We start from the raw sequence: 12168 nt of genomic DNA, 5'->3' as shown, positions 1-12168 counted from the left end.
CTGGTAAATGGCCTCGTCACAGGCATTCTGCAGGCCAAGGTTGATCATGGTGTTCTGTAATGTTCGGCCCATGTAAAATTCCAAAGAGAGGTAATAAACCCTCTGAAACAAAGAGAGAGGTCATGTTAACGGCTATGAGGCCAACCTTACTTGTCAACATAAAAACACAAGGTCACCCGTAAGAAACAAACAGGCAGGACTACTTTAACTCAGGTTCAAATGAGACTCCTATAGATGCATGAAGGGCTAAAGAAAAGCACTTCTGATAACTTACTGGCTTTGGAAAAACCATTTCATATCCTGGTTTTGGTGGTAATACTTAAAAAATATATATCTTTTACCCCCAGGGAGGGGAAAAAAAGCAAACTCATCCAACTCATTAGATTCAGTATTTTGTGGGTTTTTTCTTCCTGTTCATGAGCCTCATGAAAAAACATATGTTTGGGGTAAACGGAAGTCAGACTGACATAGCTCATCATTCATCTGTAAAATGTTTATAGGATGAGGGTCAGGTGGGGTCGGCTGTGAGCATCTCAAGTCATTCAAGAAACACAGAGATTAACTCCTTCAAGATACACCCAATGGCTACAAAGTATTCCTCCTTAACTGTTACTGCAAGTAATATTATAATTAAATATTTTAGAATTAAAATTATCCTAGAAAGTCTATGAACTGGCAATAGTTCCTTCTGTATAACAAAAGACTGCCTCAGGTTTATTGGTGTCTGTTCTTGGTGAAACAGGACATTTCTCTATCAGGTTAGAAACTGTTTGCCTTTGACAAAGTAAAAGCCAAGCAAATATCAATAGTAATCAGAGTTGAAAGCAAAAGGTGCAAAGCTCAGACTTACTTAAAACCCTTTAAAATACAAGCACAGTTTACTAGTCAAAAAAAACAAAAAGGGTCAGTAACTTCATCATCCTCTTATAAAATATCTTACTCTCTGTATCAGTTCCTCTTTTCTTTTTCACCAAACACAAAACAAAACAATAAAAATCTGTAAATGCATCAGTATCAATATAAAATCACCTCAAATTTTAGGCACTTCCCCATTTCTCAATAGGAAGAACCCCAAAGAAAAGGATTTGGCCAACCAGGAAGTACTAAAAAAAAAAAAAAGAATATAGTTCAATATAAGAAATGCCTATAATAAAAATAAAAAAAGGGGCTTCCCTGGTGGCACAGTGGTTGAGAGTCCGCCTGCCGATGCAGGGGACGCAGGTTCGTGCCCCGGTCTGGGAAGATCCCACGTGCCGCGGAGCGGCTGGGCCCGTGAGCCATGGCCGCTGAGCCTGCGTACCCGGAGCCTGTGCTCCGCAACGGGAGAGGCCACAACAGTGAGAGGCCCGCGTACCGCAAAAAAAAAAAAAAAAAAAAAAAATGTATCTCAGTAACGATAGGTGATAAGGAAGATTAAGGTGAGGAAAGTTTATGAAATGGTCTATGATAATACTGATGGCCACTGGAAATGCTTGATAAATCAAGCTTGCGAAAGTCCAGGCTTGTTCACCAATGTTAAGATTTTATAACTATACACTTAGAGATATAGTATTTTAAAGCAGCTCTATTTTCAGAATTCCCACAAGATAAAATAACTTACAATTGCAAGTTATAAACTTTCTAGGTTCTAATCACCTTTATCTCTTGAAAACCATTGTTTTATAACCGATTTTTAAACTTTTTAGAGTTTAGCAGAGTTGAGCAGAGTCCCACGTGGTGGGAAGGGCATTCCGGGTGAAGGGTGCAGTGTGGGCAGAGGCCCGGAAGTGGGGAGAACAGGGCATGGATGGGGACGGCAAATTGGCCTGGTGGGAGAGCAAGGTAATGGGAGGGACAGGCTCACCTGGGCTGAGGAGGGCCTTCAGTGCTTAAGGACTGTGGAAGGCAACACTGCCAGCGATATAGATCTGAGCAGAGGGCAAGATGGATGTCTTTAAGAGGTTTAATCAGACTGTAACACATAGAATGAAATGGGATTGCAAACTCAAATGCCTTCAGGAGCCAGACAGAAAATAAGTGTATAAAGGCAGTCACAAAAAACAATGAGGAGTACTGGGTCAAGAACTGGAGTGTCCTGCCCGAAGGTACGGAAAATAAAACTGCTTAAAGATGTCTAATCGACCAAATAAAATAAGTCTGCTAGCCATATTCAGTTGCATGCAGCCAGTTTTACCATTCTGGGAAGCAAGGTAAACACTTCGAAATCTACTTCATCGAAGACCAGAGGCCAGGGCCTCAGTTAGGCAGAAAAGTGAGAACGGAGGAGAGTGGGTATTTTCAAGGCAAACTGCAGAAATCAACAGAATTTGGCAACTTGAACGGGGAATACAGGAGGAAATCAAAGGCGAAACTAAAGTTTTGTGTCTGGGTGACTGTCAGGATGACAATGCTATTAACATTAGAAACACAGAAGAGAGGGCAGGATTGGGAGCGATGATGATTTGAGTTTTTAACATGCTGAGTTTAAGGGAATAAGGGGAGATCTAGGTATGTTTACCGAGCACTTACAAATGTAGGAATGGAGCCAGAAAAGGTATTGAGACTAGAGATCCAGATTTGGGATTCATCTGCAGTTACTAGAAAGTAGGGGAGGTGGGAGAGAAGATTGGACACACCTACTGGCTCCACTCTATGCTGAGGGCAGGGACCTTCTGTTATATGAATGACTGTCACAGAGTAGACACTTTATGAACATGTGTGGACTGGATCTTGTTCACTTGTATCACTATCAGAATACCTGGCTTATACCTGCGTAAGTAAGAAATGCTTGCCCAGTGCAGAAACTAACAAGAGAACAAGAAAACCATAAAGTACCAGATAAGTCACTGGAGGAGAAACGTACAAGGCAGCTGTGTTCTTTGGCACTAAATGCTTTGGAAGTGTGTGGGGAGGGGAGGGGGGCAGGTTCTAAAATATGGCTCATCACCTCACTCTCCAGCTTAAAAACTTAAATAATAATTTTTAATGTAAGGTGCAGTCCCCGCTATGCAAATAAAAATTACGGTAAATACATGTATACATAAAGTGTTTTCTAAGGATATAGTTTAGCAGTTGCTACCTCTGGGTAGAGGCCTAAGCCTCAGGGGCGGGGAAGTTACTTTCCATTTGAAAGCTCTGTTACAGCTGCAATTTCTCACTCTGAGGACTGTTTTGCTTAGGGGTTCTTTGAGCACTTCGAATATGGGCTATTCTTTTTCATGCTTTACATATTTTAAAAAATCCTAATAAATGTTTATGTGTATTTCCCACTACCTCTAGGATATTCCCATCATTCACCCTTTCCAATATGCCTCCAGCCAGCGTTTCCAGTTTCCTCTCTCAACACTCACAACCATCCTCACGGCTGCTGCCAGAGCTGCTCTCTCACCCGCACTCTACACAACACAATCCCTCTGGCCGCCAAGTCCTACTCAGTCCTCCCCACCCCGCCTTCCCAGGTTGGCCAGGTGGAAGTAGTGTTCGTCCGTGCGCCCAGCAGCGTCCACTCCAGCCCCCGCGCACTGGGTAGGGGTGGTCTGTGAACAGCACTCCTCAGCAGTTCCCGGGTGGCCTGGCCCTCGGTCTCCAGTCCGCAGGAATCAAGGAAGTCCAGAAGCTCCACAACCCACTCCTAGGAACTGCGTGTTGGGCGAGGGGCCGGGGGTCGCTCAGAGCTCTGACCATGGGGTGGGACCTCTACCCCTCCCTCTTCACCACACTCGGGCAGTACCTACGACAAGCCCGGGTCTCCCGCGAAACCCCCATCTAGTCCTCCAAAAGTTCTATGGGCTCTGAAGCACCTTCTTCCCACTCTTCCCCACCTACCCCCCCTTAATTCTTATTACCGTTTGACGACCTTTGCATTTGTCTCCCTCCCTAAACATTCAGCTTCCCCGAGGCAGGGTTCTCATCCGTTTTGTTCTGGGTCGACTGCCTGGGGCCGAGAACTGTGTCTGGCATACAGAGAGGAGCCGCCCGACATCTCAGAGTAAACGCTGAGAGGAATGCTCCAAAAAAGTTTGTGAAGCAAGTGGACAGGCGAGGGAGGCCTGGGCGTCGGCTCCAGTTGGTGCCCAGGGGCAGGAAGCGCAGTGAGGCCCACGAGATGTGAACGGGGTGTTGGCGGAGGGCCGCATCTGCCCCTTGGGCTGCCCACCCGCCGCCCAGACGCTCTACGCGGGACTTCGCGTGGGGCAAGAACGGGGTGAGGAGAGGTCACTCCGGGGTCTCCACCCATCCCCGCCGCGGACACCGCCCCGGCGCCCGGATGCTGGACTCGCGCCGTCCCGGAAGGGCACGACCCGGCGAGGGGCGGCGAGGAGCCCCCCTCCCCCTCTCCCCGCCCCCCCGCGCACGGGCGCGTACCTTGGGGCACGTCTCGTAGTAGTGCTGCTGCGTGCGGATCCAGCGCCCCACCAGGTGGTCGCGCACCGTGTGCGCCAGCGCGAAGAAGTAGTCGCGGGGGGTGGCCACATTGCGGTCCTTGACCAGCGTGAAGTGCAGATGCCGGTTGAAGCCCTTCTTCAGCTCGGCCACGTTCTCCACGCCCACGATGCCGCGGATGCTGATCTGCCGCCGCTTCTCCTGGTCGGTCAGGGGCTTGGCCATGGCGGCGGCGAGCAGGACGTGCGGCTCCGGACGCCCGGCGGCAGGACAGGGGCGGAGTCGCCCCGCGCCTCTCGCCGCTTTTGAGTCGGCGAAAAGTCTGACGCCCGCCCCTCGGTGCGGCGCCGCCCGGGGTTGCAGCCCGCCCTCCTGAGAGGCGGAGGGAAACCCTGGCCCCTCCCTTTGACTCTGGGTCGGGCAGGGCGCGTAGGGCGGTGGGAGAGCACCTGTCGCGACCTCCGCGCACCCGATATGCCAGGGGGTGGAGGTGGGGGGCTGGCGGCCAGGGACCTGGGCTGAATCCTCTTGGCAGTTGAAGGTGGGACCTTTGGTGACTCACGTGGACACTGACGCCTCCTTTCGGATCTGGGGAATGGGGCTGGGGGGTGAGTAGAGGAGGGAATTTGTCCTGCCTCCCCACTCTAGAGTCTTGGGTAGAAGGAGGATGTCTGGTGTGAAAGCGTTGTAAGCAGATGGGGGGCAGGGGGGGAAGGTCCCTGGAGATGGGAGAACCACCTGCATGGCTTTCTTGACATAAGAGAAGGCATTTTTGGCCTAAGCCATGTTGTGATCTAAGGCTGGCCACGGTGCTTGTCCTTGAAGAGGTCTCAGTGATTAATGATCTTAAGGGAAGTAAGGGAATGCAGGAACAAAGGAAAAGCAGTCAAGAAATAATGGTTCAGTGATAAAACAGAGTCCTAGTTCCTCCTCAAGTGATATACATAGCAATCTGATACCCATCTTTGAGGTCTGCAGGAACTAAGGCCCCCCAGCCAGGCGGAGGGTGCAATGATGATGTTGACCCTAATGACTTAAGTCAAGGAAAGCTTGGCTTCTGTCTACCTTTGCCCCAATTCTTTGCTGAGTTCTCCTCTCCTCCAGCCCTTTCATGAATATGCATGTACCCTTAGCTTAAAACATCCCCAGTTTTGCTGTTCAGGGAGACTCTGCTTTGGGAAGGATTCCGCGTGTTCTCCTTACTTGCTGCAAGTAATAAATTCTTCCTTCTCCCGATCTTTGGCTTGGTTGTGTCTTTGGGCTCGACACCCACCAAGAGGCGAACCCAGTTTTCAGATAACAGCAGGTTGCTGGCAAACTTTTGTTTTACGGAGGTTTATTTGCTATTATTATTGCTGTTATTTCTCACCTGGAATGGGTTCTACCACAAGCTTCGGAAGGGATCCTGGAGGGTCAGCACTCTTTTACTTCGGTTGTCCCATGTCCCTGTCAGTCCTTGACATCCCCCCATCTAGGATCAGAAAAGAAAGCCAGGGCACCCCCTTTGCTTTCATTTAGTTTTTGAGGAGTCAGGAATTCGGGCTTCTTGACTCTTAGACTCATGCTTGCCCTGTCAAAGCATCCTACTGCTCATCTGTACAGACAAGTTAGTGAGAATCAGAAGTTCTGAGTTGGACCTTCAGGCTGATTAGGTGGCAGGGGCTTTCACCTTTGGCCTCTTGTTTAACCGAAGGCAGGGTGGAGGGAGGAGAAAAAAGAAAGGTGTGTCCTGTAAAATGAAGGGATAACTCACTGGGCTGGTTGCCTCGTTTACAGGAAACAAAGCAGTCTGTGTTACTCTGCAGTACAGGCTGATCTTTGCACCATTCACCTCCAGCGTAGGTGGTATTTATTGGTGTGTGCGCGCGCGCGTGTGTGTGTGTGTGTGTGTGTGTGTGTGTGTTTAAACATTGGCAAAGGATGTCAGAGGCTTTTTCTTTTTCAGTAAGATGTGGTATTAATCTATTATTTTAGAAACAGTCCATTGCCAGAATTGAATTTCCCCCCAAAAAATCTTAGTGCAACTTATTAATGGACTTTACTGTTAATAATAAACCAAAGCTGATTATTTTGAGTTGATGTGGTGTGTGGGGGAGGATTATTTGACTCAGGCTAAATGCAGCTCTCACCATCAAAATAAAACTTCAGATCTCATAGGTCTAGCAAAATATCCAGACCCCTTGTCCTCCCAATGTCAGGGCTTTAGACTCTAGGCCTTTGGGGCAGAGCCAGGACTGAGTTACAATATGCAGTGCCTGTAGTACTGATGACCTGCATAGGAAAGCATTTAGGAGACACAAGGATGAGGGTCTGGCCATCTGGATGAGGCCAGAAATACCCTGAATTAAAAGTGAGAGTGGAGCAGCGTCAAAATGGTTGATCTTACAGATAGAACAAACTAGTGGTTACCAGTGGAGAGAAGGGGGGGAGGGGATTAAGATATACAAACTGCTAGGTATAAAATAAATAAGCAATGAGGGACTTCCCTGGTGGCACAGTGGTTAATAATCCGCCTGCCAATGCAGGGACATGGGTTCGAGCCCTGGTCCAGGAAGATCCCACATGCCACAGAGCAACTAAGCCCATGCACCACAACTACTGAGCCTGCGCTCTAGAGCCTGCAAGCCACAACTACTGAAGCCCAAGTGCCTAGAGCCCGTGCTCTGCACCAAGAGAAGCCACTGCAATGAGAAGCCCGCGCACGGCAACGAAGAGTAGCCCCTGCTCGCCGCAACTAGAGAAAGCCTGCGCACAGCAACAAAGACCCAACGCAGCCAAAAAAAAAAGCAACAAGGATATATTGTACAGCAGAGGGACTATAGCCATTCTTTTGTAATAACTTTAAATGGAGTATAATCTATAAAAATGTTGAACCACTGTGTTGTACACCTGAAACTAATATTGTAAATCAACCATACTTAAATAAAAAATAAATTAAATAAATGAAAAAAAAAAAGTTGATCTTAAAATAACCAGGTCTCTATGGTAAAATTTGAGGGGAGGCTGAAAGGGCAGGTCTCTTGACAAATTAGATGATAACAAATATGTTTCTAAAAGCAGTTTTGAATACCTCTAGGATGGTCACAGCATTAAGCCAGTTGTGGGTCAGTCACAGGTTGGTGTGAAATAGTTCAACAGTTAGATGGAAAATAGGGTAGAGCAGTGAGATGAGGGGAAGCTAGGTCTGAGTAGATCTTACTCCCAGGGAGGCCTGAACAGCAAAAGGCAAAAGAATTGTCTGGGTACTTGGATGGGGAGTGAGGAATTAGGGGGTGCAAAAGAAGAGATGGAAGCCACCAAAGGCAAACTCGCTGCTTCTTAGTTTCGTTTAAGAAAATTTCAAATAGGTGGATCCTAGCCCCCCTATCTACTTAGATGGACTAAGTTCTTGTCGGAAACCCAGGATAATGATGAACTAATAAACACACTATTTGCTTGATTCTGTAGCCAGTTAGTAAACCTACACCCCTGAGTTGCTCATCTCTCAAAGTGGAAAAACTGTGAATGGTAGAATGTCCAAACTACAGCATGAGGGGAGGGATGTCCAAGCCCATGTGAAAGGGGTGACTTAGGAGTGTGGCATAGAGCTAGTCTTGAATGACAATGAATCACATTGTCAGATAGTCTTTTCACTTCTCTTCCATTCTTTCTAGAAAGTATTTGGTGTTAGCAGGTCTCTAACACTTGTTAATCTATATTTTTAACAGAAAGCAGGTCCAGACTCTACACCTTCTTCAGGTTTTAGCATCTAACAAGAATTTAATAACGTTGTCTTCCACTTACGGTGAATGATACTTCTCCAGTTAACACTCTGACATAAACTTCGCTTTTTAAATTTTAAGTTAAAGTGAATTTACTTGAAGAAAAGTTAGCATTTGGGTGGCACATGGGTTGGCCTAAAAGTGTACAAATGTAACTAAAGTTTGGGAAACACAGAGCTTATGGTCTCCCAGGTCCCTTTGAAAGCTCATCTGCTCATTCTGTACTGGTCTAGGACATCTGCTCATTCTGTACTGGTCTAGGACACTGAGGCCCAGAGAGGTTAAGTTACTTGACCAAGAAGATTACGATCTTTAAAAACCGTTCCTTCAGCCTCTCCCTGACTAGAAACACCCAAAACTGTGGTTCTCTGAAAAAGTGTCAGCCTTATGTGGCTCACCTCTGTTCACACCAGCCTGTGCAACGATGACCCCTGTTAATTCCTGTTTCTCAGCTGTGGCTTCCTCATGGCTGCTCTGATGAAATGGCCCTTGCGAATAGCTGAACAAACCGTGCAGACCTCACAAGACAAGTGTAAGTTGGCCACTTCAGAAAAGAACGTGGGAAAGCGTGTCAGTCTGGGTCTTCAGAGAAGCAGATGGCGAGACAGGATTCAGCATGCAAGGATTTTGTTAGGGCAAATGCCTGCGGGCAAGAAAATGGGGAAGGAGCCAAGTTAGCCTGGTAGAGTTTCAGGCTATGATGCAAGTCTGACCCCCAGTGAAGAAGAGAGGGGGGGAACAATGGGAGGGACGATCCCAGACTGCCCTCAGTCCCAGGAAGATCCAGCAAAGCCACTGGCAATTCTGGCACCAAAGCCAACCGTCAGAGAAGTCACCATGCTCTCTTAGCCATTGCTGGGAGCAACCTGGGGAGGCGTGGCCTTTTCACAAGCCCAGCAAGGACATCCGTGGCCCTTGGTCAGTTATGCTCCCTGCAGTTGGAGGTCTATGAGGCCCATTCTGGTAACCACCAGAAAGATATCAGATAACAAACATAGGTTAACAGCCACTATGTTCCAAAGTAGGGCTTACTGTGTTGGCACACCACTTTCAGATTCATCGAATCTGCAGCTAGCATTTTCCAAGGGCTCTGGCTAGGCTCTTAATGTGTGTTCCCTCATTTAATCCTCTTATCAGCTCTGTAGGGCAAGTTCTATTTTTCTTCTCATTTTGTAGATGAAGAAACCGAGGCTTGGAGAAGTTAAGTAGTTTGCTCAAGATCACTTAACGGGTAAGAGGCTGAAGAGGTTTTCAAATATTTGCATATTGTTTTCAGGTTTGGGATCTGTTAAGTAAGCATGAATTCTCACTGCACTTTAGCTGACCTACTTACCCTGTCCCCTTAGTTTGTTTTATACTGTTCTCTGGCCTTTTTTTTTTTTTTTTTGCGGTACGCGGGCCTCTCACTGTTGGGGCCTCTCCCGTTGTGGAGCACAGGCTCCGGACGCGCAGGCTCAGAGACCATGGCTCACGGGCCCAGCCGCTCCGCGGCATGTGGAATCTTCCCGGACCGGGGCACGAACCCGTGTCCCCTGCATCGGCAGGCGGACTCTCAACCACTGCGCCACCAGGGAAGCCCAGGATGGGATTATGTTTTGAAATATTAGTCAGCATTTCCCTTATTCTCCTGGTGGTTTACTTTTCCACTCTACCTTGTGCTCCTACTCGCTGAGGAAGGACGTAGCCTTCCTGGTTTGTAGCTGGTCTAGGTTAACATTTGGGAGATGCTGAATGAGAGCCAGGGGTCTGAGAAGACTCACAGGAGTGAGAAGCTATCACAGTGGGTGTGAGGGGAGTAGAGATGTCACTGATCTTGGAGCAAGGAGCCTGGAGGGAGCCTGCCTCCCTGGGGAGGCAGCAGAAACCCCAGGGAGCAGCCTGGGGTGTGGCCCTGCTTGTCTGGAAGATCCAGGGGAAGTAGCAGGACCTCAGGGAGGAGGCTGGGCTTAGACACGATCCCAGAGACTCCCCATCCCCAGGGAGGCGTGGGGCAGCCCTTGGGTGAAGACCGGATGCCGAAGGCTGACTCAGAAAATACCCAGGGGGAGACTTGTCAAGGCCTGGGCTTCCCACCCCCAATCCCCTGCCACTGGTGCTTGGAGTGAATGGGCCAATTAAGTGAGATCACATTTTCCCTTTCCTGGAGGAATGAGTGTTCCAATTAGAAATTCAAATTATATATAACAAATAAAGCTGCATTTTGTACGCACCTGAGTTTTCATACTGTTTGTATCTGCTTTACCCTCTGGTATTATTACTAATGCAACAAGACTCATGTTTCCGAAAAAGTTTTCACCTTGTTATGGGAATGAATAACATTTATAGGAGATAAATTCTGGGAAAGTTTTGCAAGGAGATATGAACAAATCCTGACAGAGGAAGGGAAGTGAGAAGTGTGCTAAGCCTAGGGTTTCAGCAGATAATCAGGATGCAACGTGCACTAGAGACAGCCTCCCCGCCACCTTGTCTCAGGGACTTTGTCGTGCTGACCATAGTTGGTCCACATTTTCACTTGTTCTTTGTGCGTAATAGATTTATTGCGGGGACTACCTATAAAACATATAGCTGCCATACAAATATTACTGTTCTTTAGAATTCTGTTCTCTTAAGGAGTAAACTGAAGGAATCCCAAACACCAGGTTCTCAAATGCAAACACTTTTAACTTCTCTGAGCTGTTAATCATCCATCTTTAAAGCTCTAACCAATAGGATGCTTGGATTTGAGGTAACATTTATCAGCTTAAAACATATTACAGAGAAGAAAATAGCTTCCTTTTCCTTTAATGTTTTCAAGGATGGAGCCTGGGAGTCTGGATGATGTATTAAAAGCTGATCTCATGCACAAATGTCGGGCTTTTCTTTTTGCATTTCTTGTTTGTACTAGAGTTCATTCAGCATAGGTTCGCATAGCATAGCCTATCTCTGTTTTTCAAATTCAATGTTTTAATTTATTGATTTATTTTAAAAATATTTGTTAAGAAACTACTATGTGTCCAGCCTTTTGCTGGGCACTTGGGATACATCAGTGAACCAAACTGATGACAGAGTAGCCAGGCACATTGTTTCCCCAGTCCCTGGTTTCCTGGGAACTCACTCCCTCTCTTTATCTGCTTCCCCTCTCCCCTTTATACTTAAGTATATCGTGGGAGTGGTCATTTTACAACAATGACTATAGAGGACTCCCTTTTGGTCATGTTCCTGGTTAAAGAAGGAACTGGAAGAATGGACCAACTTGGAAAGTCAACAAATCAATCATTGAATGAGCACCCATTGTATGCAAGGAACTGTGCTCACTGTTAATGGTACAAAAAATACAGGCCACGGTCTCTGCCTTACCAAGAACTTTTAAACTAGGTTAAGGCACCACACTCACATGAAAATACAAGGCAGAGTATATGCTGAAGGAAAAAACAGTTAGCCCAGAACTTAAGTGCTCAGTTCACAGGAAGGAAAGAGCATCTTGTATTCGTCTTGAAGCCAAATGACAACAGCTGTTTCTCTTTCTTCTTAGAAGTGCTATTTCTTCCTCCACACCCTTGAATCATAGTATATTAGTCATGGGATCACAATACATTTCCAGTTGAAGATGAAAACATGAAGTTTCACTCCATCCATAATTTTCATGACAAATCATCATTTTATATTTTTGAGATTTAAGTGTGAGAACTGCAGAGTCAAGTTTATACCAGCAGGTGGAGGAATTTGCTATTTGAACTCAACATCTCAGGCCATCCAGTGGTTCAGCAAAGGATGTGATTTCAATTTTAATTATTGCTTTATTTCTCTTTCTTTGTTCCAGATATTTATGCACTCTGAAAAAATTACCTATATTCTGATGAAAAAGAATATATATATATATGTGTGTGTGTGTCACAATATTGTAAATCAACTATACTTGAATAAAATAAAAGAAAAACAAGCAAACAAAAATTACCTGTATTCTGAAGAAGATGAATCAAAATTGATTAGTTTCATCCCTCTAGCCAGAGCATAAAATAGGTGGTACTTTCTCCCTTTCAAAATCTTAGATGTAGATGTATTGACA

General features: G+C 46.4%; 1 protein-coding gene across 1 annotated transcript in view; it reads right to left on the bottom strand.

The window, feature by feature from the left end:
- The window catches only part of PYGL (glycogen phosphorylase L), a 54347-nt gene extending 49717 nt beyond the window's left edge, over positions 1–4630 (bottom strand). Inside the window, exons 1-2 of the mRNA XM_082649004.1 lie at positions 4345–4630; positions 1–102 (exon numbers count right to left, since the gene is read on the bottom strand). Coding sequence (XP_082505130.1) covers positions 1–102; positions 4345–4587 — 345 coding nt within the window. The 5' untranslated portion in view covers positions 4588–4630. The remainder of the gene's footprint in view (positions 103–4344) is intronic.
- Positions 4631–12168: the final 7538 nt, after the last annotated feature.

The sequence above is a fragment of the Grampus griseus genome (assembly GCF_964374135.1).
Source record: "Grampus griseus genome assembly, chromosome: 2".
Taxonomy (NCBI): domain Eukaryota; kingdom Metazoa; phylum Chordata; class Mammalia; order Artiodactyla; family Delphinidae; genus Grampus; species Grampus griseus.
The sequence above is the reverse complement of the archived record's forward strand: the minus strand, read 5'-3'. Positions and strand labels throughout refer to the sequence as shown.